The sequence below is a fragment of the Coregonus lavaretus genome (genome assembly GCF_964263955.1).
Source record: "Coregonus lavaretus genome assembly, contig: HAP1_SCAFFOLD_682, whole genome shotgun sequence".
Lineage (NCBI taxonomy): Eukaryota > Metazoa > Chordata > Actinopteri > Salmoniformes > Salmonidae > Coregonus > Coregonus lavaretus.
This window is the reverse complement of record NW_028157998.1, coordinates 232501-253607: the sequence shown is the minus strand read 5'-3', so window position 1 is coordinate 253607 and position 21107 is coordinate 232501. Positions and strand designations below refer to the sequence as shown.

Here is a 21107-nt window from a genome sequence, read left to right as displayed (position 1 = left end):
TCTAGGCTATAGCTGAGGTCAGTGGTGATTTTAGCATGTCAATCTTGGTGGGGCAAAACATAAATAAAGGGGGATGCATGCCAGCAAAGCCACTCCACAACACAACACTAAACAATACATTCATTGCACTATAACGGTGACAAACGGTGGCCACAAACTGTTAGGGCCTACATAAAGCAGAGTCCCAACAGCAGAGTCCCAACAGCAGAGTCCCAACAGCAGAGTCCCAACAGCAGAGTCCCGACAGCAGAGTCCCAACAGCAGAGTCCCAACAGCAGAGTCCCAACAGCAGAGTCCCAACAGCAGAGTCCCAACAGCAGAGTCCCGACAGCTGTCCTATCATTTCTCTTCATTATTTCTCTTCATATGACAAGGATTAAAAAGGATTTGCCTGTAGATTGTTGACTTGATTCATGATGATGACTGCTGGCTAAGATTTTGAAAGTATGATGTTGACCTGATCAGTCCAATCAAAGCTACTGTAGATATAATGTGATTTGACGTCATTTTATCTGTTGGCCAATGACCTTCTTGGATGGGCACTTCTAATGTAACTCTGTGGCAGCACCCAATGGGCTTGAATTTTCTAGCTCTACCCTTAGACTTGGCGGTGACGTAGTGTCCCCATGAGTGACAGAACACTGAGCCAATCACGAAGCAATGCTCTGTATTGTCTTCTGGCTTGACCCACCACCCCAGAAAGCACTGAGCTAGGCTGCCCCACCACCACAGAAAGCACTGAGCTAGGCTGAAACACCTGCATTTTGGAGCTGCCTTACTCAAGAAAACAAAAAAGAGACCATGTTTTTTTGCGGCTTTATTAACTCAATTATATATATATTATTTTTAAATTTTTTGCAAACTGATATGTGACACGTATTAATGCCAAAATAACATGCAAAACAGGAAAGGCCACCTGCCCTGAATGACGGGTCGCCACTGGCTGAGGTATAGACCTTGATCTGCTTTACACAAAAAATTACTGTTATACATTATAACCTAGCCTACTTTAAATAATAAAAAATCTCTTAATTGTTGCAAAAAACATTTCTGTATAGATCACTGATCCCCCTGCAGATCAATCAAGCCCGTTTTAGCCCTTCTGTCTACATTCTCAGATACGTTTAGAAAAGAACAGATTTAAAGATAATAATTGGCTGACTTTTAATGAATACAAATAAGTGTGAGACATGGCCTTGTGTTGCTGCACTGTCTATAACTACCTTAACAAACAGTGATTTATTATTATTATTGACAGTTAACATGGAGAAGAGATGTCACAACCAGATGTTCATTTGATTGCATTAAATAGCCTGACTGTTTCAATATGTCTGTTAGTAAATGTTTTGTAAGAGATAATTAATAAATGATAACAATTCACATTCAAGAATTACTGTGTTAACTACAACCAACATGTTGGATCTCTGTTTAGGGGTCAGTGGTCTAAAATGAGTCTCTCTGGGGAACATGACACCGAAGCTAAGAGGTGAGATGACAATTTTGTTTAAGAATTATTAAGAGTTTATTTCCTTAATGCTATTTCCACAATAATCAGAAATGGTTGCTTATGGGTACCTTCAATATTACTGTTCTCAGATGTTTAATTAATAGATTTTAGATGTAGATAATAATTATTATTTTTATTGCAAAACGCTATATATCCATTGTTTAGCTGACATTGAATGTTTGTATCCTGTATATTTGACTGTATTATCTGGTTGTCTCACCTAGCTATCTTAAGATGAATGCACTTACTGTAAATCGCTCTGGGTAAGAGCATCTGCTAAACAGGTGGGGCTCTGCCCTGAATGACAGGTCACCACTGCTCCAAAGCAATTACATGTTGCACAGGAACCACTGACTCGCTGCATGTTTCTATTATCAAGACACCTGCTGGTACCTCTTAACTGGTTAGTACAGCTCATGAGGTGTCCTAAATATCTGCCAACTAGGTGGGACGCTTATGAATAAAGAGGCTTCATGCATAGCATTAATTTATACCCATAAGAGTAGGACTAAAACGGCTTTATTCTCAGTACTTATACGACACATTTTCTACTCTGAGACGCTTTTTGGATATGGGCCCAGATCTCAAAACATTGTTTTAAAAAACGAATAATTTTGTTTTCCATAATAAAAAATTAATATTACTAATGTAAGCCACTGTAAAGTATGGAGGACTAAAAGTGCCACAATTAAATAAATAAATACACCATTAAATAATTACTTAAATGTGTCATTAATTAATTAAAATTAGAATTAAATACATAAATGTGTTATTAAATGTGTCATTAATTAATTCAAATACCGATTCATTTTATGTAAAATACATATATAATAATTTCACTATTTACATTTACATTTCATGGTCCTGCGTTGGAGTGCTTCCTGAATTACTTAAAACTGTCAAACTGACCCATCAAAAGTTGGTAGGCGGAACCTAACGCCTGATTGGTTACCCTCTGCATCAAGCCAAGACAAATCAATTCCGGATAATGTCAGCAGGTCCTGCTTCTACATCCTCTGCTAAGTTTAAAATGTCTCTAACCAACTCCCTGGAAAGTTCACGGAGATCCTCCATTGTCTCTATCCAGGTTGGCCTACTCTACTTCAGACCAAAGCAATGGATCAGACTAGATTCGCGTTAGCCCCGCCCACTGACTTTGATGGGTCAGTTTGACAGTTTTAAGTAATTCATGAATCACTGCAATGCAGGATCATGAAATGTAAATGTAAATAGTGAAATAATTATATATGTATTTTACATAAAATGAATCGGTATTTGAATTAATTAATGATACATTTAATTACACATTTATGTATTTAATTCTAATTTGAATTAATTAATGACACATTTAAGTAATTATTTAATGGTGTATTTATTTATTTAATTGTGGCACTTTTAGTCCTCCATAGTAAAGACTGGGTTTAGTTTATTGTGTTGCTCTGCTCATGTCCGCGTTCTGGAACTGTCCGCGTCCACGTACAGAACTGTCCGCGTCCACGTACGGTTTGGCGCCAAGCATATTGTCCAGTTACGCGCAGAGTGGGCTGAGGTGATGTTGGGGAACAACGAGGGAATTCGTTACAGTGTTGAGACACCGAAGTTTATTGTTCAATTTGCTTTTTTGCTTAATGGTCAGTGACAGTATGAGTGTAGCCAGATCCTTTTCACTCGCTAGTCTTGTTTAATTGTGTGGTTCAACGGGTTCGTCATCATCCTCGAGGGACAGACGAACGACCTGCTAGTTAGCCAAGCTAGTCGGTACAGCTAGCTAAGCTAGCTACTCTTTACCAGCAGCATCCTAGTTATCCTAGCTACCACTACATCATCACCGGCTGCCTGCATTTCTTGTGGACCGATGGAGCTCCCTGGTTGTTTCTTCCACCTGTTAAGTACCGTGAAGGGCTTCTCCCTCTCTCGTTGACGGATGCTGGCTACCTACCATCCCTCTGTCCGGTTCTCCTCTCTTCACTAGATGGACGGTAACTTTAGTGTTTAACCCCTCTGTGTCCAAGGACTGAACTTTTTAATATTATTTTTGGGCCGCATCAAGTGACATTTTTTACAACGTTTATTTCGGATAAAATTAGTTCATTGCATCCGCCATGGAGCCCAGTTTCATAATATTACCTTCTGTCCCTGGTTATGAAGTAATCTCGAAAAAACAGGCCTTATGTTTGGGCATTTTTCACCCTACCAGCTCCTATTAGTTCTATTGAGCTCCGTGACACCGACTCGCCTTCAGAACGTTCTATTCCCAGCCCATTGTTCTGCGTCACAATGCCAGCTTCACTATTGTTATCAATGAGACCTGCCTGCGTTAACCCTGTAGGTTTACCTCAGGTAACTTATTATTAACAAGGTTACGGCTACTTGGTGAGTGTTAACCCTGTAGGTTTACCTCAGGTAACTGATTATTAACAAGGTTATGGCTACTTGGTGAGCGTTAACCCTGTAGGTTTACCTCAGGTAACTGATTATTAACAAGGTTATGGCTACTTGGTGAGCGTTAACCCTGTAGGTTTACCTCAGGTAACTGATTATTAACAAGGTTACAGCTACTTGGTGAGCGTTGACCCTGTAGGTTTACCTCAGGTAACTTATTATTAACAAGGTTACAGCTACTTGGTGAGCGTTGACCCTGTAGGTTTACCTCAGGTAACTTATTATTACCAAGGTTACAGCTACTTGGTGAGCGTTAACCCTGTAGGTTTACCTCAGGTAACTGATTATTAACAAGGTTATGGCTACTTGGTGAGCGTTAACCCTGTAGGTTTACCTCAGGTAACTTATTATTAACAAGGTTACGGCTACTTGGTGAGCGTTGACCCTGTAGGTTTACCTCAGGTAACTTATTATTAACAAGGTTACGGCTACTTGGTGAGCGTTAACCCTGTAGGTTTACCTCAGGTAACTGATTATTAACAAGGTTACAGCTACTTGGTGAGCGTTGACCCTGTAGGTTTACCTCAGGTAACTTATTATTAACAAGGTTACAGCTACTTGGTGAGCGTTGACCCTGTAGGTTTACCTCAGGTAACTTATTATTAACAAGGTTACGGCTACTTGGTGAGCGTTAACCCTGTAGGTTTACCTCAGGTAACTGATTATTAACAAGGTTACAGCTACTTGGTGAGCGTTGACCCTGTAGGTTTACCTCAGGTAACTTATTATTACCAAGGTTACAGCTACTTGGTGAGCGTTAACCCTGTAGGTTTACCTCAGGTAACTTATTATTAACAAGGTTACGGCTACTTGGTGAGCGTTAACCCTGTAGGTTTACCTCAGGTAACTTATTATTAACAAGGGTACGGCTACTTGGTGAGCGTTAACCCTGTAGGTTTACCTCAGGTAACTTATTATTAACAAGGTTACAGCTACTTGGTGAGCATTAACCCTGTAGGTTTACCTCAGGTAACTTATTATTAACAAGGTTACGGCTACTTGGTGAGCGTTAACCCTGTAGGTTTACCTCAGGTAACTTATTATTAACAAGGGTACGGCTACTTGGTGAGCGTTAACCCTGTAGGTTTACCTCAGGTAACTTATTATTAACAAGGGTACGGCTACTTGGTGAGCGTTAACCCTGTAGGTTTACCTCAGGTAACTTATTATTAACAAGGTTACAGCTACTTGGTGAGCATTAACCCTGTAGGTTTACCTCAGGTAACTTATTATTAACAAGGTTACGACTACTTGGTGAGCGCTAACCCTGTAGGTTTACCTCAGGTAACTTATTATTAACAAGGTTACGGCTACTTGGTGAGCATTAACCCTGTAGGTTTACCTCAGGTAACTTATTATTAACAAGGTTACGGCTACTTGGTGAGCATTAACCCTGTAGGTTTACCTCAGGTAACTTATTATTAACAAGGTTACGGCTACTTGGTGAGCATTAACCCTGTAGGTATACCTCAGGTAACTTATTATTAACAAGGTTACGGCTACTTGGTGAGCGTTAACCCTGTAGGTTTACCTCAGGTAACTGATTATTAACAAGGTTACAGCTACTTGGTGAGCGTTGACCCTGTAGGTTTACCTCAGGTAACTTATTATTACCAAGGTTACAGCTACTTGGTGAGCGTTAACCCTGTAGGTTTACCTCAGGTAACTTATTATTAACAAGGTTACGGCTACTTGGTGAGCGTTAACCCTGTAGGTTTACCTCAGGTAACTTATTATTAACAAGGGTACGGCTACTTGGTGAGCGTTAACCCTGTAGGTTTACCTCAGGTAACTTATTATTAACAAGGTTACAGCTACTTGGTGAGCATTAACCCTGTAGGTTTACCTCAGGTAACTTATTATTAACAAGGTTACGGCTACTTGGTGAGCGCTAACCCTGTAGGTTTACCTCAGGTAACTCATTATTACCAAGGTTACGGCTACTTGGTGAGCGTTAACCCTGTAGGTTTACCTCAGGTAACTTATTATTACCAAGGTTACAGCTACTTGGTGAGCATTAACCCTGTAGGTTTACCTCAGGTAACTTATTATTAACAAGGTTACGGCTACTTGGTGAGCATTAACCCTGTAGGTTTACCTCAGGTAACTTATTATTAACAAGGTTACAGCTACTTGGTGAGCGCTAACCCTGTAGGTTTACCTCAGGTAACTTATTATTAACAAGGTTATGGCTACTTAGTGAGCGTTAACCCTTTAGGTTTACCTCAGGTAACTTGGTGAGCGACCTCACTGTTCACCTGAATACACGTTGTGGTTAGCCACTGTCATGGCGTGTAGCCATCAAACGTTAAACAGTTTCTGGTCATGGTCAACCATATATGTTTTAAGAAAAAAGTGTACAATCTAAAAAAAAAACACGTCCCTGTTCTCTTTTTCAAGATGTGGCCGATTTAAACAGCCAGAAGACATTTTTTAAGTAAGAAATAACCATTTTTTTGACGACTTGTTGTTTCTAAATGGCTGCTGGGTAATTTGATATGCATCGAAATCTTAGTTTGTAGGCATGGAATTGAGCGAATGCTGCGCAGGTTCACTGAGTTGCAAACCAAATGGATATAATGGGGTGATTGTTGTCTAATCGGGTGGTCTAGCTAATGGATTTGTAGATCTGACGCAGTTGCTACCTCAGATTATGAACCTAGCAGATGTCGTGAATGAGTTATGTAGTACCCACAGACGGCCACAGGGAGGCGCAAGAGAGCTATAAACCATACTGTTTTTTTGCCTTACCCTAAACCTATCAATCAATCAATCAAATGTATTTATAAAGCCCTTTTTACATCAGCAGATGTCATAAAGTGCTATACAGAAACTCTAACCCTAAATATAACCTATTTTAGCCTTAACCCTTAACCCTAATTCTATTTTAGCCATAACCCTAACCCCTAACCCTAGGTATAACCTATTTTAGCCTTAACCTTAACCCTAATTCTAGGGTAGGGTAGCCTAGAACACTTTTAGAAACTATTTTAGTAATAATATTATCTTAGTAAATACAATTATAGTACTAAATAACATTTTGATTATTTTGTTAATCAAAACCTGTCAAGCGTTTTGCTGTTTTTTTGTTGTTATTAGTTATTTTATGATATTTGTTATTGCAAGGCAGAACACTTGATAAATAAGACACATTTGTTTTATTTTTCAAATGTGGTTTGAACTGGGTGACCTAGTAACCTCTATGTGAAAGTCCAGCAATTGGCGTGGGATAGGTGGGGCAGGTTTGAGACTGATCTAAGGAATTAACAAGAAAAATACACTTTATTCTCAGCTGCCTCACCAATGTCTTTATGTGAATTAATAACTTTTAATTGCTAATTTTCCAATAGATGGCTGCATAAGACCACGAAGCATCAGTTATAGGCTACAAGCAGCAAAAATATATGTCCCATGATTTTCTAAAATGGTCACTCATTACTTCACAGTTATCCATCCATCCATCCATCCACCCACCCACCCACCCACAAAGTGTCTTCCCTGCCACTGTTTTGGTAAAAAAGCTGGGCTTGGGCTGGAGAAATGTATCCACATAAATGTATAGACAGAGGATGGATGCTAAGACTGACCATCCATGGTACAAAAAAATATAGTTTTAACCATGTTTTGAGGCTTTACAGTGTTTGGAGTAAAAAAAAACGTGTACTTTGGGTTCTGCTGAGCAGAGCTTCCCAAAGTCGGTCATGGCAGTTGAACTAAGCTCATGAGGCATTTATAAGTTATATTATTTTCTGAATCAATGGGTAGATATCATTAATTAATAAGTCCAAAAATGGATGTGGATCCAAAAATGGATGTGGATCCAAAAATGGATGTAGTAACTGTTGATTCACCTTCAACATAAACACAGACACTAGACACTGGAAATTAGATGTGCCTTGCAAAAGTATTCAGCCCCCTTGGCGTTTTTCCTATTTTGTTGCATTACAATCTGTAATTTAAATGGATTTTTATTTGGAATTCATGTAATGGACATACACAAAATAGTTCAAATTTGTGAAGTGAAATGAAATAAAGTCCACCTGTGTGCAATCTAAGTGTCACATGATCTCAGTATATGTACACCTGTTCTGAAAGGCCCCAGAGTCTGTAACACCACTAAGCAAGGGGCACCACCAAGCAAGCGGCACCATGAAGACCAAGGAGCTCTCCAAATAGGTCAGGGACAAAGTTGTGGAGAAGAACAGATCAGGGTTGGGTTATAAAAAAAGATCAGAAACTCACTAACTGTAAGTCGCTCTGGATAGCGACTGCTAAATGAAATGTAAAATTAAAAAATGTAATACCCCAAGAGACTTGCAGCTGTAATTGCCGCAAAAGGTGGCTCTACAAAGTAGTTACGCACGCTCAAGTTTTCTGTTTTTTTGTCTTATTTCTTGTTTGTTTCACCCCAAAAAATATTTTGCATCTTCAAAGTGGTAGGCATGTTGTGTAAATCAAATGATACAACCCCCCCCCCACCCCGACCCAAAATCCATTTTAATTCCAGGTTGTAAGGCAACAAAATAGGAAAAATGCCAAGGGGGGTGAATACTTTCGCAAGCCACTGTAGGTCCCACGGTTGACAGTGCATGTCAGAGCAAAAACCAAGCCATGAGGTCGAAATAATTGTCAGTAGAGCTCCGAGACAGGACAAAGAGACATCAGCCATTGTCCTTCTACACTACTTGTGTTAAATTAACAGTGTGTTTGTGAAATCATGATGATCTCTTTGTCAGGCTGTCAGGCTGTGGAGTCACAGAGAAAGGCTGTGCTTCTCTGGTCTCAGCTCCGAAGTCAAACCCCTCACACCTGAGAGAGCTGGATCTGAGTAACAATGACCTGGAGGATTCAGGAGTGGAGCTGCTCTCTGCTGGACTGGGGAAACCCCACTGTAAACTGGAGACTCTGAGGTCAGTATTCCTGTAGTTGGTCAACAAGTGATAACTGTTCACCAGATCCACATGTGTTTACCAGGCACACATAGTCCACACCATATGTGTTTGGACAGTGAAGCTTACAGTTTTACATTTGGTGCTATGCTCCAGCATTTTGGATTTGAGATAAAATGTTTCATATTAGGCGACATTACAGAATGTCACCTTTTTTATTTGATGTTAATAGTGAGAGGTTAGTATGTTTTGTTGTAGCCTCTGTAACTCTCTTATTCATTATTATTCATGATTCATTCATGATATTTCTTAATCATGGCAGTCACAAGCTTGATTTAGTCATTGTCGGCAAGGAATATGGGAACTGTCGTGGTAATTATTCGAATCAAAGGAGAGACTTTTAGATTTCCTCAAAGCAATTTAGCTTGATTAATTACTGCAGTAATGGAGTGTTAACAGTCACCGAGTTAAAGCTAAGGTTACAGTTAAGGTGTCGAGTTAAAGCCCCAAAATAAACAGGATTAGTTTACAACTCTTTATAGTCTTCCTGAGTCCTTGTGACAAAGAACAGATACGTGAAATTATACAAAGGTACATTGTGCTCTCATGTAACAGACATCAAGATTTACATGGAGCCAAATATCTGTCTCCAGTTCATTTACTGCTTGTTTATACAGACATACTAATGCAACATAGGACACTAAGTCTTTGCCTTAATTTATGAATTTGGGTGTTAATTAATCACCTGGAGGGAGGGTTCTCCTCACAACCATCCATACCATGATACCTTGCATTATACAACCATCAATCCAAAACTCATGGACCAGGCAAGGAGGGCATTAATCAGAGAGGCAACAAAGAGCCCAAAGATAACCCTGAAGGAGCTGCAAAGCTCCACAGCGGAGATTGGAGTATCTGTCCGTAGGACCACTTCAAGCCGTACACTCCACACAGCTGTGCTTTACGGAAGTGTGGCCAGAAAAAAAGCCATTGCTTTAAGAAAAAAATAAGCAAAAAGGCATGTGGGAGACTCCCCAAACATATGGAAGAAGGTACTCTGGTCAGATGAGACTAAAATTGAGCTTTTGGCTATCAAGGAAAACGCTATGTCTGGGGCAAACCCAACACCTCTCATCACCCCGAGAACACCATCCCCACAGTGAAGCATGGTGGCGGCAGCATCATGCTGTGGGGATGTTTTTCATCGGCAGGGACTGGGAAACTGGTCAGAATTGAAGGAATGATGGATGGTGCTAAATACAGGGAAATTCTTGAGGGTTCACCTTCCAGCAGGACAATGACCCTAAGCATACACTCGAGTGGTTTAAGGGGAAACATGTACATGTCTTGGAATGGCCTAGTCAAAGCCCAGACCTCAATCCAACTGAGAATACTTTCGCAACCTACTGTAAAGGTGTGATTAACATAATGTTGTAATTCTACGACAGACCAAATACTAAACTTTTGACTACTTTAATACACTATAAGTGAATTGGTCAGAATACTTATGACTTCTTCAAATAGGGGGACTAGATACATAAAGTGCTTTCATTTCTAAACGGTGAAACAGATATGTATTAAAATACCCTCAAATAAAAGGTGACATTATATACTGTCACCTTATATGACACATTTGATCTCAAATCCAAAATGCTGGAGTATAGAGCCACATTTAAAATGTTAGCTTCACTGTCAAACTAGATATGGTGTGGACTGTATACTCAATACAATCTAAATCTGATACCTCACTGTCTGTCTTTTGACTGATACTGCTTTTTAAACTGCTCTGGTCAGTCTACTCAAATATTTGTACTTTATATTTTTCTCTCTACAAGCAATACTTTGATCATTTTTAATTTTTAATAAGGATACATTTATAAATAGATATGGCAGGTTTCAGGACACTGACGTATCTGAACATTTTGAAAAAATATACTGCCACTATTTTCACCACCAAAGAATAGCAGTGTGGTTTTAATATGATTTGACTATTTGCAGGCTGTCAGGCTGTCTAGTCACAGAGGAAGGCTGTGCTTCTCTGGTCTCAGCTCTGTGGTCAAACCCCTCACACCTGAGAGAGCTGGACCTGAGTAACAATGACCTGAAGGATTCAGGAGTGAAGCTGCTCTCTGCTGGACTGGGGAATCCCCACTGTAAATTGGAGACTCTGAGGTCAGTATTCCTGTAGTTTTTCAACAAGTGATAACTGTTCACCAGATCCACATGTGTTTACCAGGCACACATAGTCCACACCATACAGTGAGGGAAAAAAGTATTTGATCCCATGCTGATTTTGTACGTTTACCCACTGACAAAGACATGATCAGTCTATAATTTTAATGGTAGGTTTATTTGAACAGTGAGAGACAGAATAACAACAAAAAAATCCAGAAAAACGCATGTCAAAAATGTTATAAATTGATTTGCATTTTAATGAGGGAAATAAGTATTTGACCCCTCTGCAAAACATGACTTAGTACTTGGTGGCAAAACCCTTATTGGCAATCACAGAGGTCAGACGTTTCTTGTAGTTGGCCACCAGGTTTGCACACATCTCAGGAGGGATTTTGTCCCACTCCTCTTTGCAGATCTTCTCCAAGTCATTAAGGTTTCGAGGCTGACGTTTGGCAACTCGAACCTTCAGCTCCCTCCACAGATTTTCTATGGGATTAAGGTCTGGAGACTGGCTAGGCCACTCCAGGACCTTAATGTGCTTCTTCTTGAGCCACTCCTTTGTTGCCTTGGCCGTGTGTTTTGGGTCATTGTCATGCTGGAATACCCATCCATGACCCATTTTCAATGCCCTGGCTGAGGGAAGGAGGTTCTCACCCAAGATTTGATGGTACATGGCCCCGTCCATCGTCCCTTTGATGCGGTGAAGTTGTCCTGTCCCCTTAGCAGAAAAACACCCCCAAAGCATAATGTTTCCACCTCCATGTTTGACGGTGGGGATGGTGTTCTTGGGGTCATAGGCAGCATTCCTCCTCCTCCAAACACGGCGAGTTGAGTTGATGGCAAAGAGCTCGATTTTGGTCTCATCTGACCACAACACTTTCACCCAGTTCTTCTCTGAATCATTCAGATGTTCATTGGCAAACTTCAGACGGGCCTGTATATGTGCTTTCTTGAGCAGGGGGACCTTGCGGGCGCTGCAGGATTTCAGTCCTTCACAGCGCAGTGTGTTACCAATTTTTTTCTTGGTGGCTATGGTCCCAGCTGCCTTGAGATCATTGACAAGATCCTCCCGTGTAGTTCTGGGCTGATTCCTCACTGTTCTCATGATCATTGCAACTCCACGAGGTGAGATCTTGCATGGAGCCCCAGGCCGAGGGAGATTGACAGTTATTTTGTGTTTCTTCCATTTGCGAATAGTCGCACCAACTGTTGTCACCTTCTCACCAAGCTGCTTGGTGATGGTCTTGTAGCCCATTCCAGCCTTGTGTAGGTCTACAATCTTGTCCCTGACATCCTTGGAGAGCTATTTGGTCTTGGCCATGGTGGAGAGTTTGGAATCTGATTGATTGATTGCTTCTGTGGACAGGTGTCTTTTATACAGGTAACAAACTGAGATTAGGAGCACTCCCTTTAAGAGTGTGCTCCTAATCTCAGCTCGTTACCTGTATAAAAGACACCTGGGAGCCAGAAATCTTTCTGATTGAGAGGGGGTCAAATACTTATTTCCCTCATTAAAATGCAAATCAATTTATAACATTTTTGACATGAGCTTTTCTGGATATTTGTGTTGTTATTCTGTCTCTCACTGTTCAAATAAACCTACCATTAAAATGATAGACTGATCATTTCTTTGTCAGTGGGCAAACGTACAAAATCAGCCGGGGATCAAATACTTTTTTCCCTCACTGCATGTGTTTGGACAGTGAAGCTTACAGTTTTAATAATAATAATAATAATAATAATATGCCATTTAGCAGACGCTTTTATCCAAAGCGACTTACAGTCATGCGTGCATACATTTTACATTTGGTGCTATGCTCCAGCAATTTGGATTTGAGATAGAATGTTTCATATTAGGCAACAGTATATAATGTCACCTTTTATTTCATGTTAATGGTGAGAGGTTAGCATGTTTTGTTGTAGCCTCTGTAACTTTCTCATTCATTATTATTCATGATTCATTCATAATTTTTCTTAATCATGGCATCATCAGGATTACTTTAGTAGTGTTTAGAAACATGTTATCTACCCACTTAGAAAGATAATTACTCAAAACCAAAGAATAGCAGGGTGGTTTTAAAATGATTCTAGTTTTCTCTCTACAAGCAATACTTTGATAATTTGTCATTTCTAATAATGAAACATCCATTTATGAATAGATATGGCAGGTATCAGGACTCTGATGTATCTGAATATGTTGAAAAAATATATTTTCACCACCAAAGAATAGCAGTGTGGTTTTAATATGATTTGACTCTTTGCAGGCTGTCAGGCTGTCTAGTCACAGAGGAAGGCTGTGCTTCTCTGGTCTCAGTTCTGAAGTCAAACCCCTCACACCTGAGAGAGCTGGACCTGAGCTACAATCACCCAGGAGACTCAGGAGTCAGACTGCTCTCTGCTGGACTGGAGGATCCACACTGTAAACTGGAGACTCTGAGGTCAGTATTCCTGTATTTGGTCAACAAGTGATAACTGTTCACCAGATCCACATGTGTTTACCAGGCACACATAGTCCACACCATATGTGTTTGGACAGTGAAGCTTACAGTTTTACATTTGGTGCTATACTCCATCATTTTGGATTTGAGATAGAATGTTTCATATTAGGCAACAGTATATAATGTCACCTTTTATTTGAGAGTATTTTCATACATATATGTGTTAATGTTTAGAAATGAAATCACTTTATGTGTCTAGTGCTCCCATTTGAAAAAGTCGTAATAATTTGGACATAGTCACTTATATTGTAGTAAAGTAGTCATAAGTTTAGTATTTGGTCCCATATTCCTTACCCACAGTGATTACATCAAGCCTGTGATTCTACAAACTTGTTGAATACATTTGCAGTTTGTCTTGGTTGTGTTTTGGATGATGTTTTTCCCAATAGAAACTGAATGGTGAATAATGTCCTGTCATTTTGGAGTCACTTCACTTGTATTGTCAGTAAGAATAGAATATGTTTCTGAACACTTCTACATTCATGTGGACGCTACCATGATTATGAATAATCATAAATGAATCGTGAATGATGATGAATGAGAAAGTTACAGAGGAACAAGGATCATACCCCCTCTGTTATTGGTAATGGTGAGAGGTTAGCATGTTTTGTTGTAGCCTCTGTAACTTTCTCACTCATTATTATTCATAATCCATTCATGATTTTTCTTAATCATGGCATCATCAGGATTAATTTAGTAATGTTTAGAAACATGTTATCTACTCACTTAGACAGAAAATTACTCCAGTCATCATCCACCATTCAGTTACTGTTGGGCAAAACATAACCCAAAACACAACCAAAACAAACTTTAAATGCAACCAACGAGTTTGGCACCAAATACTAAACTTTTGAATACTTTAATACACTGTAAGTGAAATGGTCAGAATACGTTTGACTTCTTCAAAGTGGGGGACTAGATACATAAAGTGCTTTCATTTCTAAATGGTGAAACAGATATGTATTAAAATACCCTCAAATAAAAGGTGACATTATATACTGTCACCTCATATGATACATTTGATCTCAAATCCAAAATGTTGGAGTATAGAGCCACATTTAAAATGTTAGCTTCACTGTCAAACTAGATATGGTGTGGACTGTATACTCAATACAATCTAAATCTGATACCTCACTGTCTGTCTTTTGACTGATACTGCTTTTTAAACTGCTCTGGTCAGTCTACTCAAATATTTGTACTATAAATGTTTCTATCGACGAGCAATACTTTGATAATTTGTCATTTCTAATAATGATACATTCATTTATGAATAGATATGGCAGGTTTCAGGACACTGATATATCTGAATATGTAGAAAATATATACTGCCACTATTTTCACCACCAAAGAATTGCAGTGTGGTTTTAATATGATTTGACTATTTGCAGGCTGTCAGGCTGTCTAGTCACAGAGGAAGGCTGTGCTTCTCTGGTCTCAGCTCTGTGGTCAAACCCCTCACACCTGAGAGATCTGGATCTGAGTAACAATGACCTGAAGGATTCAGGAGTGAAGCTGCTCTCTGTTGTCCTGGGGAATCCCCACTGTAAACTGGAGACTCTGAGGTCAGTATTCCTGTAGTTGGTCAACAAGTGATAACTGTTCACCAGATCCACATGTGTTTACCAGGCACACATAGTCCACACCATATGTGTTTGGACAGTGAAGCTTACAGTTTTACATTTGGTTTGAAAAAGTGTTCGCCCCCTTTCTGATTTCTTATTTGTTTGCATGTTTGTCACACTTAAATGTTTCAGATCATCAAACAAATTTAAATATTAGTCAAAGATAACACAAGTAAACACAAAATGCAGTCTTGAAATGAAGGTTGTTATTATTAAGGGAAAACAAAATCCAAACCCACATGGCCCTGTGTGAAAAAGTGATTGCCCCCTACAACCTAATAACTGGTTGGGCCACCCTTAGCAGCAACAACTGCAATCAAACATTTGAATTCCCATGATGTTTTTACAGCGCTGTGGAGGAATTTTGGCCCACTCATCTTTGCAGAATTGTTGTTATTCAGCCACATTGGAGGGTTTGAGAGCATGAACTGCCTTTTTAAGGTCATGCCACAGCATCTCAATAGGATTCAGGTCAGGACTTTGACTAGGCCACTCCAAAGTCTTCATTTTGTTTTTCTTCAGCCATTCAGAGGTGAACTTGCTGGTGTGTTTTGGATCATTGTCCTGCTGCAGAATCCAAGTTCGCTTCAGCTTGAGGTCACAAACAGATGGCCGGACATTCTCCTTCAGGATTTTTTGGTAGATAGCAGAATTCATGGTTCCATTTATCACAGCAAGTCTTCCAGGTCCTGAAGCAGCAAAACAGGCCCAGACCATCACACTACCACCACCATATTTTACTGTTGGTATGATGTTCTTTTTCTGAAATGCGATGTTACTTTTACGGCAGATGTAATGGGACACACACCTTCCAAAAAGTTCAACTTTTGTCTCGTCAGTCCACAGAGTATTTTCCCAAAGGTCTTGGGGATCATCAATATGTTTTCTGGCAAAAACGAGACGAGCCTTAATGGTTTTTTTGCTCAGCAGTGGTTTTCGTCTTGGAACTCTGCCATGCAGGCCATTTCTGCCCAGTCTCTTTCTTATGGTGGAGTCATGAACATTGACTTTAACTGAGTAAGTGAGGCCTGCAGCTCTTTGGATGTTGTTGTGGGGTCTTTTGTGACCTCTTGGATGAGTCGTCGCTACGCTCTTGGGGTCATTTTGGTCGGCCGGTCACTCCTGGGAAGGTTCACCACTGTTCCATGTTCTCGCCATTTGTGGATAATGGCACTCACTGTGGTTCGCCGGAGTCCCAAAGATTTAGAAATTGCTTTATAACCTTTTCCAGACTGATGGATCTCAATTACATTCTTTCTCATTTGTTCCTGAATTTCTTTGGATCTCGGCATGATGTCTAGCTTTTGAGGATCTTTTGGTCTACTTAACTTTGTCAGGCAGGTCCTATTTAAGTGATTCCTTGATTGAGAACAGGTGTGGCAGTAATCAGGCCTGGGTGTGGCTAGAGGAATTGAACTCAGGTGTGATAAACCACAGTTGAGTTGTGTTATAACAGGGGGGGGCAAACACTTTTTCACACAGGGCCATGTAGGTTTGGATTTTGTTTTCCCTTAATAATAACAACCTTCATTTCAAAACTGCATTTTATCTTTGACTAATATTTAAATTTGTTTGATGATCTGAAACATTTAAGTGTGACAAACATGCAAACAAATAACAAATCAGGAAGGGGGCAAACACTTTTTCACACCACTGTATTTGTACTTCTATATTTGTCTCTCTACAAGCAAAACTTTGATAATTTGTCATTTCTAATAATGATACATTAATTTATGAATATATATGGCAGGTTTCAGGACACTGATATATCTGAATATGTAGAAAATATATACTGCCACTATTTTCACCACCAAAGAATTGCAGTGTGGTTTTAATATGATTTGACTCTTTGCAGGCTGTCAGGCTGTCTAGTCACAGAGGAAGGCTGTGCTTCTCTGGTCTCAGCTCTGAAGTCAAACCCCTCACACCTGAGAGAGCTGGATCTGAGTAACAATGACCTGAAGGATTCAGGAGTGAAGCTGCTCTCTGCTGGACTGGGGAATCCCCACTGTAAACTGGAGACTCTGAGGTCAGTATTCCTGTAGTTGGTCAACAAGTGATAACTGTTCACCAGATCCACATGTGTTTACCAGGCACACATAGTCCACACCATATGTGTTTGGACAGTGAAGCTTACAGTTTTACATTTGGTGCTATGCTCCAGCATTTTGGATTTCAGATAGAATGTTTCATATTAGGCGACATTACAGAATGTCACCTTTTATTTGATGTTAATGGTGAGAGGTTAGCATGTTTTGTTATAGCCTCTGTAACTTTCTCACTCATTATTATTCATGATTCATTCATGATTTTTCTTAATCATAGCGTCATCAGGATTCAGTTAGTAGTGTTTAGAAACATGTTATCTACTCACTTAGACAGAAAATTACTCCAGTCATCATCCACCATTCAGTTACTATTGGACAAAACATATCCCAAAACACAACCAAAACAAACTGCAAATGCAACCAACGAGTTTGGGACCAAATACTCAACTTTTGACTACTTTAATACACTATAAGTGAATTAGTTAGAATACTTATGACTTCGTCAAATAGGGGGACTAGATACATAAAGTGCTTTCATTTCTAAACGTTGAAACAGATATGTATGAAAATACCCTCAAATAAAAGGTGACATTATATACTGTCACCTCATATGAAACATTTGATCTCAAATCCAAAATGCTGGAGTACAGAGCCACATTTAAAATGTTAGCTTCACTGTCAAAATAGATATGGTGTGGACTGTATACTCAATATAATCTAAATCTGATACCTCACTGTCTGTCTTTTGACTGATACTGCTTTTTAAACTGCTCTGGTCAGTCTACTCAAATATTTGTACTATACATGTTTCTATCTACAAGCAATACTTTGATAATTTCTAATAATGATACATTAATTTATGAATAGATATGGCAGATTTCAGGACACTGATGTATCTGAACATTTTGAAAAAATATACTGCCACTATTTTGACCACCAAAGAATAGCAGTGTGGTTTTAATATGATTTGACGCTTTGCAGGCTGTCAGGCTGTCTAGTCACAGAGGAAGGCTGTGGAGTCACAGAGGAAGGCTGTGCTTCTCTGGCCTCAGCTCTGAAGTCAAACCCCTCACACCTGAGAGAGCTGGACCTGAGCTACAATCACCCAGGAGACTCAGGAGTCAGACTGCTCTCTGCTGGACTGGAGGATCCACACTGCAGACTGGAGAAACTCAAGTATGTAGAGGGTTTATGTCAATGTTCATATCAGACATGTTGGAGTTATCAGGCTAGTTAAGACAAACATTCTGACCACCACTTGGACTAAGTTATATAAAGACTGTGTGTGTGTGTGTGTGTCCAGTGTGTGTGTGTGTGTGTGTCCAGTGTGTGTGTGTCCAGTGTGTGTGTGTCCAGTGTGTGTGTGTGTGTCCTGTGTGTGTGTGTCCAGTGTGTGTGTGTGGGTCCACTGGACACACACACACTGGACACACACACACAAACACACTGGACACACACACACACATTGGACACACACTGGACACACAAACACTACACACACACACTGGACACACACACACACACTCACACTGGACACACACACATACACTGGACAAACACACACACACACTGGACACACACACACACACACACAAACACACTGGACACACACACACTGGACACACTGGACAGACAAACACACACACTGGTCACACAAACACACACACACACACACACTGGACACACACTGGACACAAACTGGACACACACACAAACTGGACACACACACACACTGGACACACACACACACTAAACACACACACACACACACAGGACACACACACACTGGACACACACACACACAGGACACACACACACTGGACACACACACTGGACACACACACACACTGGACACACACACACTGGACACACACACACACACACACACTGGACACACACAAACTGGAATCACACACACACAAACAGGACACACACACACAGACACACACACACACTGGACACACACACACACAGGACACACACACACTGGACACACACACTGGACACACACACACACTGGACACACACACACTGGACACACACACACACACACACACTGGACACACACAAACTGGACACACACACACACAAACAGGACACACACACACAGACACACACACACACTGGACACACACACTCGACACATACACACACACAGACAAACATTCTTACCACCGCTTATACAAAGTGATATGCTGAATGTGTGTGTGAGTGTCAAGTGTGTGTGTGTGTCCAGTGTGTGTGTGTCCTGTGTGTGTGTGTGTGTGTCCAGTGTGTGTGTGTGTCCAGTGTGTGTGTGTGTCCAGTTTGTGTGTGTGTCCAGTTTGTGTCCAGTGTGTGTATGTGAGTTCAGGTGTATCCCTCAATGACTGTCTGTTCTTCTGCTTACCGCTACAGTGTGGAACATGGTGGAGAGAACACAATGAAACCTGGACTTAGAAAATGTGAGTGTTGACTGCTGTGAAGAATATGACTAAGAATAAGTCTTAATTCAAGTGAAGTCAAAGTCAAAGACCACCATCATTACTTACTTGGTCATATTAAATATCAGCTGTAGTTCTACAGAAGCACAAATCAGGGACACCAAAGTTTACAAAGAGTTGCTTTGACAATGTGTGTGTCTGTGTGTGTGTGTGACGTGTTTGTGTTACTTTAGAAATGTGTGTGTGTGTTCATGCATGCATGAAGGTGTGTGTTCAGGATGTGTGTGTGTGTGTGTGTGTGTGTGTTCAGGATTTGTGTGTGTGTGTTCAGGATGTGTGTGTTTGTGTGTGTGTGTTTGTGTGTGTGTGTGTGTGTGTGTGTGTGTTCAGGCTGTGTGTGTGTGTGTGTGTGTGTTCAGGATGTGTGTGTGTGTGTGTTTGTGTGTGTGTGTGTGTGTGTGTGTTCAGGCTGTGTGTGTGTGTGTGTTCAGGATGTGTGTGTATTTGTGTGTGTGTGTTCAGAATGTGTGTGTTTGTGTGTGTGTGTGTGTGTGTGTGTGTGTTCAGGCTGTGTGTGTGTGTGTGTGTGTGTGTGTGTGTGTGTTCAGGCTGTGTGTGTTTGTGTGTGTGTGTGTGTGTTCAGGATGTGTGTGTATTTGTGTGTTTGTATTCAGAATGTGTGTGTGTGTGTGTGTGTGTGTGTGTTCAGTGTGTGTGTTCAGGCTGTGTGTGTGTGTGTGTGTTCAGGATGTGTGTGTGTTTGTGTGTGTGTGTTCAGAATGTGTGTGTTGTGTGTGTGTGTGTGTGTGTTCAGGCTGTGTGTGTGTTTGTGTGTGTGTGTTCAGGATGTGTGTGTTTGTGTGTGTGTGTGTGTGTGTGTGTGTGTGTGTGTGTGTTCAGTGTGTGTGTTCAGGCTGTGTGTGTGTGTGTGTTCAGGATGATGATGATTTCTAATATTGTGTCTGGTTTCATCCATCAGATGTCTGTGATCTCACACTGGACCTAAACACAGTAAACATATTCCTCTCTCTGTCTGAGGAGAACAGAAAGGTGACACGTAGGAGAGAGTGGCAGCCGTATCCTGATCACCCAGAGAGATTTGAGTTCTGTCCACAGGTGCTGTGTAGAGAGGGTCTGACTGGGCGCTGTTACTGGGAGGTAGAGTGGAGTGGGGGAGGGGCTTATATAGGAGTGACATATAAAGGAATCAGCAGGAGAGGAGGGGGTTATGACTGTGGGATTGGAGACAATGACAAGTCCTGGAGTCTGTTCTGCTATGACAACAGTTACTCTGCCTGGCACAATAATAACCCCACTAACATAGACGTCCCCTCCTCCAGCTCCCACAGAGTAGGAGTGTATCTGGACTGGCCAGCCGGCACTCTGTCCTTCTACAGAGTCTCCTCTGACACACTGACCCACCTCAACACATTCCACTCCACATTCACTGAGCCCCTCTATCCAGGGTTTGGGGTTTATGGTGTTGACTCCTCAGTGTCCCTG

At 40.7% G+C, this 21107-nt stretch overlaps 1 protein-coding gene across 1 annotated transcript in view; it reads left to right on the top strand.

The window, feature by feature from the left end:
- Positions 1-1434: 1434 nt before the first annotated feature.
- The window catches only part of LOC311124552 (ribonuclease inhibitor-like), a gene marked incomplete at its 3' end in the record, with an annotated part of 49114 nt that continues 29441 nt past the window's right edge, over positions 1435-21107 (top strand). Inside the window, exons 1-7 of the mRNA XM_084198672.1 lie at positions 1435-1486; positions 8686-8859; positions 10837-11010; positions 13278-13451; positions 14900-15073; positions 16989-17162; positions 18163-18357. Coding sequence (XP_084054798.1) covers positions 1449-1486; positions 8686-8859; positions 10837-11010; positions 13278-13451; positions 14900-15073; positions 16989-17162; positions 18163-18357 — 1103 coding nt within the window. The 5' untranslated portion in view covers positions 1435-1448. The remainder of the gene's footprint in view (positions 1487-8685; positions 8860-10836; positions 11011-13277; positions 13452-14899; positions 15074-16988; positions 17163-18162; positions 18358-21107) is intronic.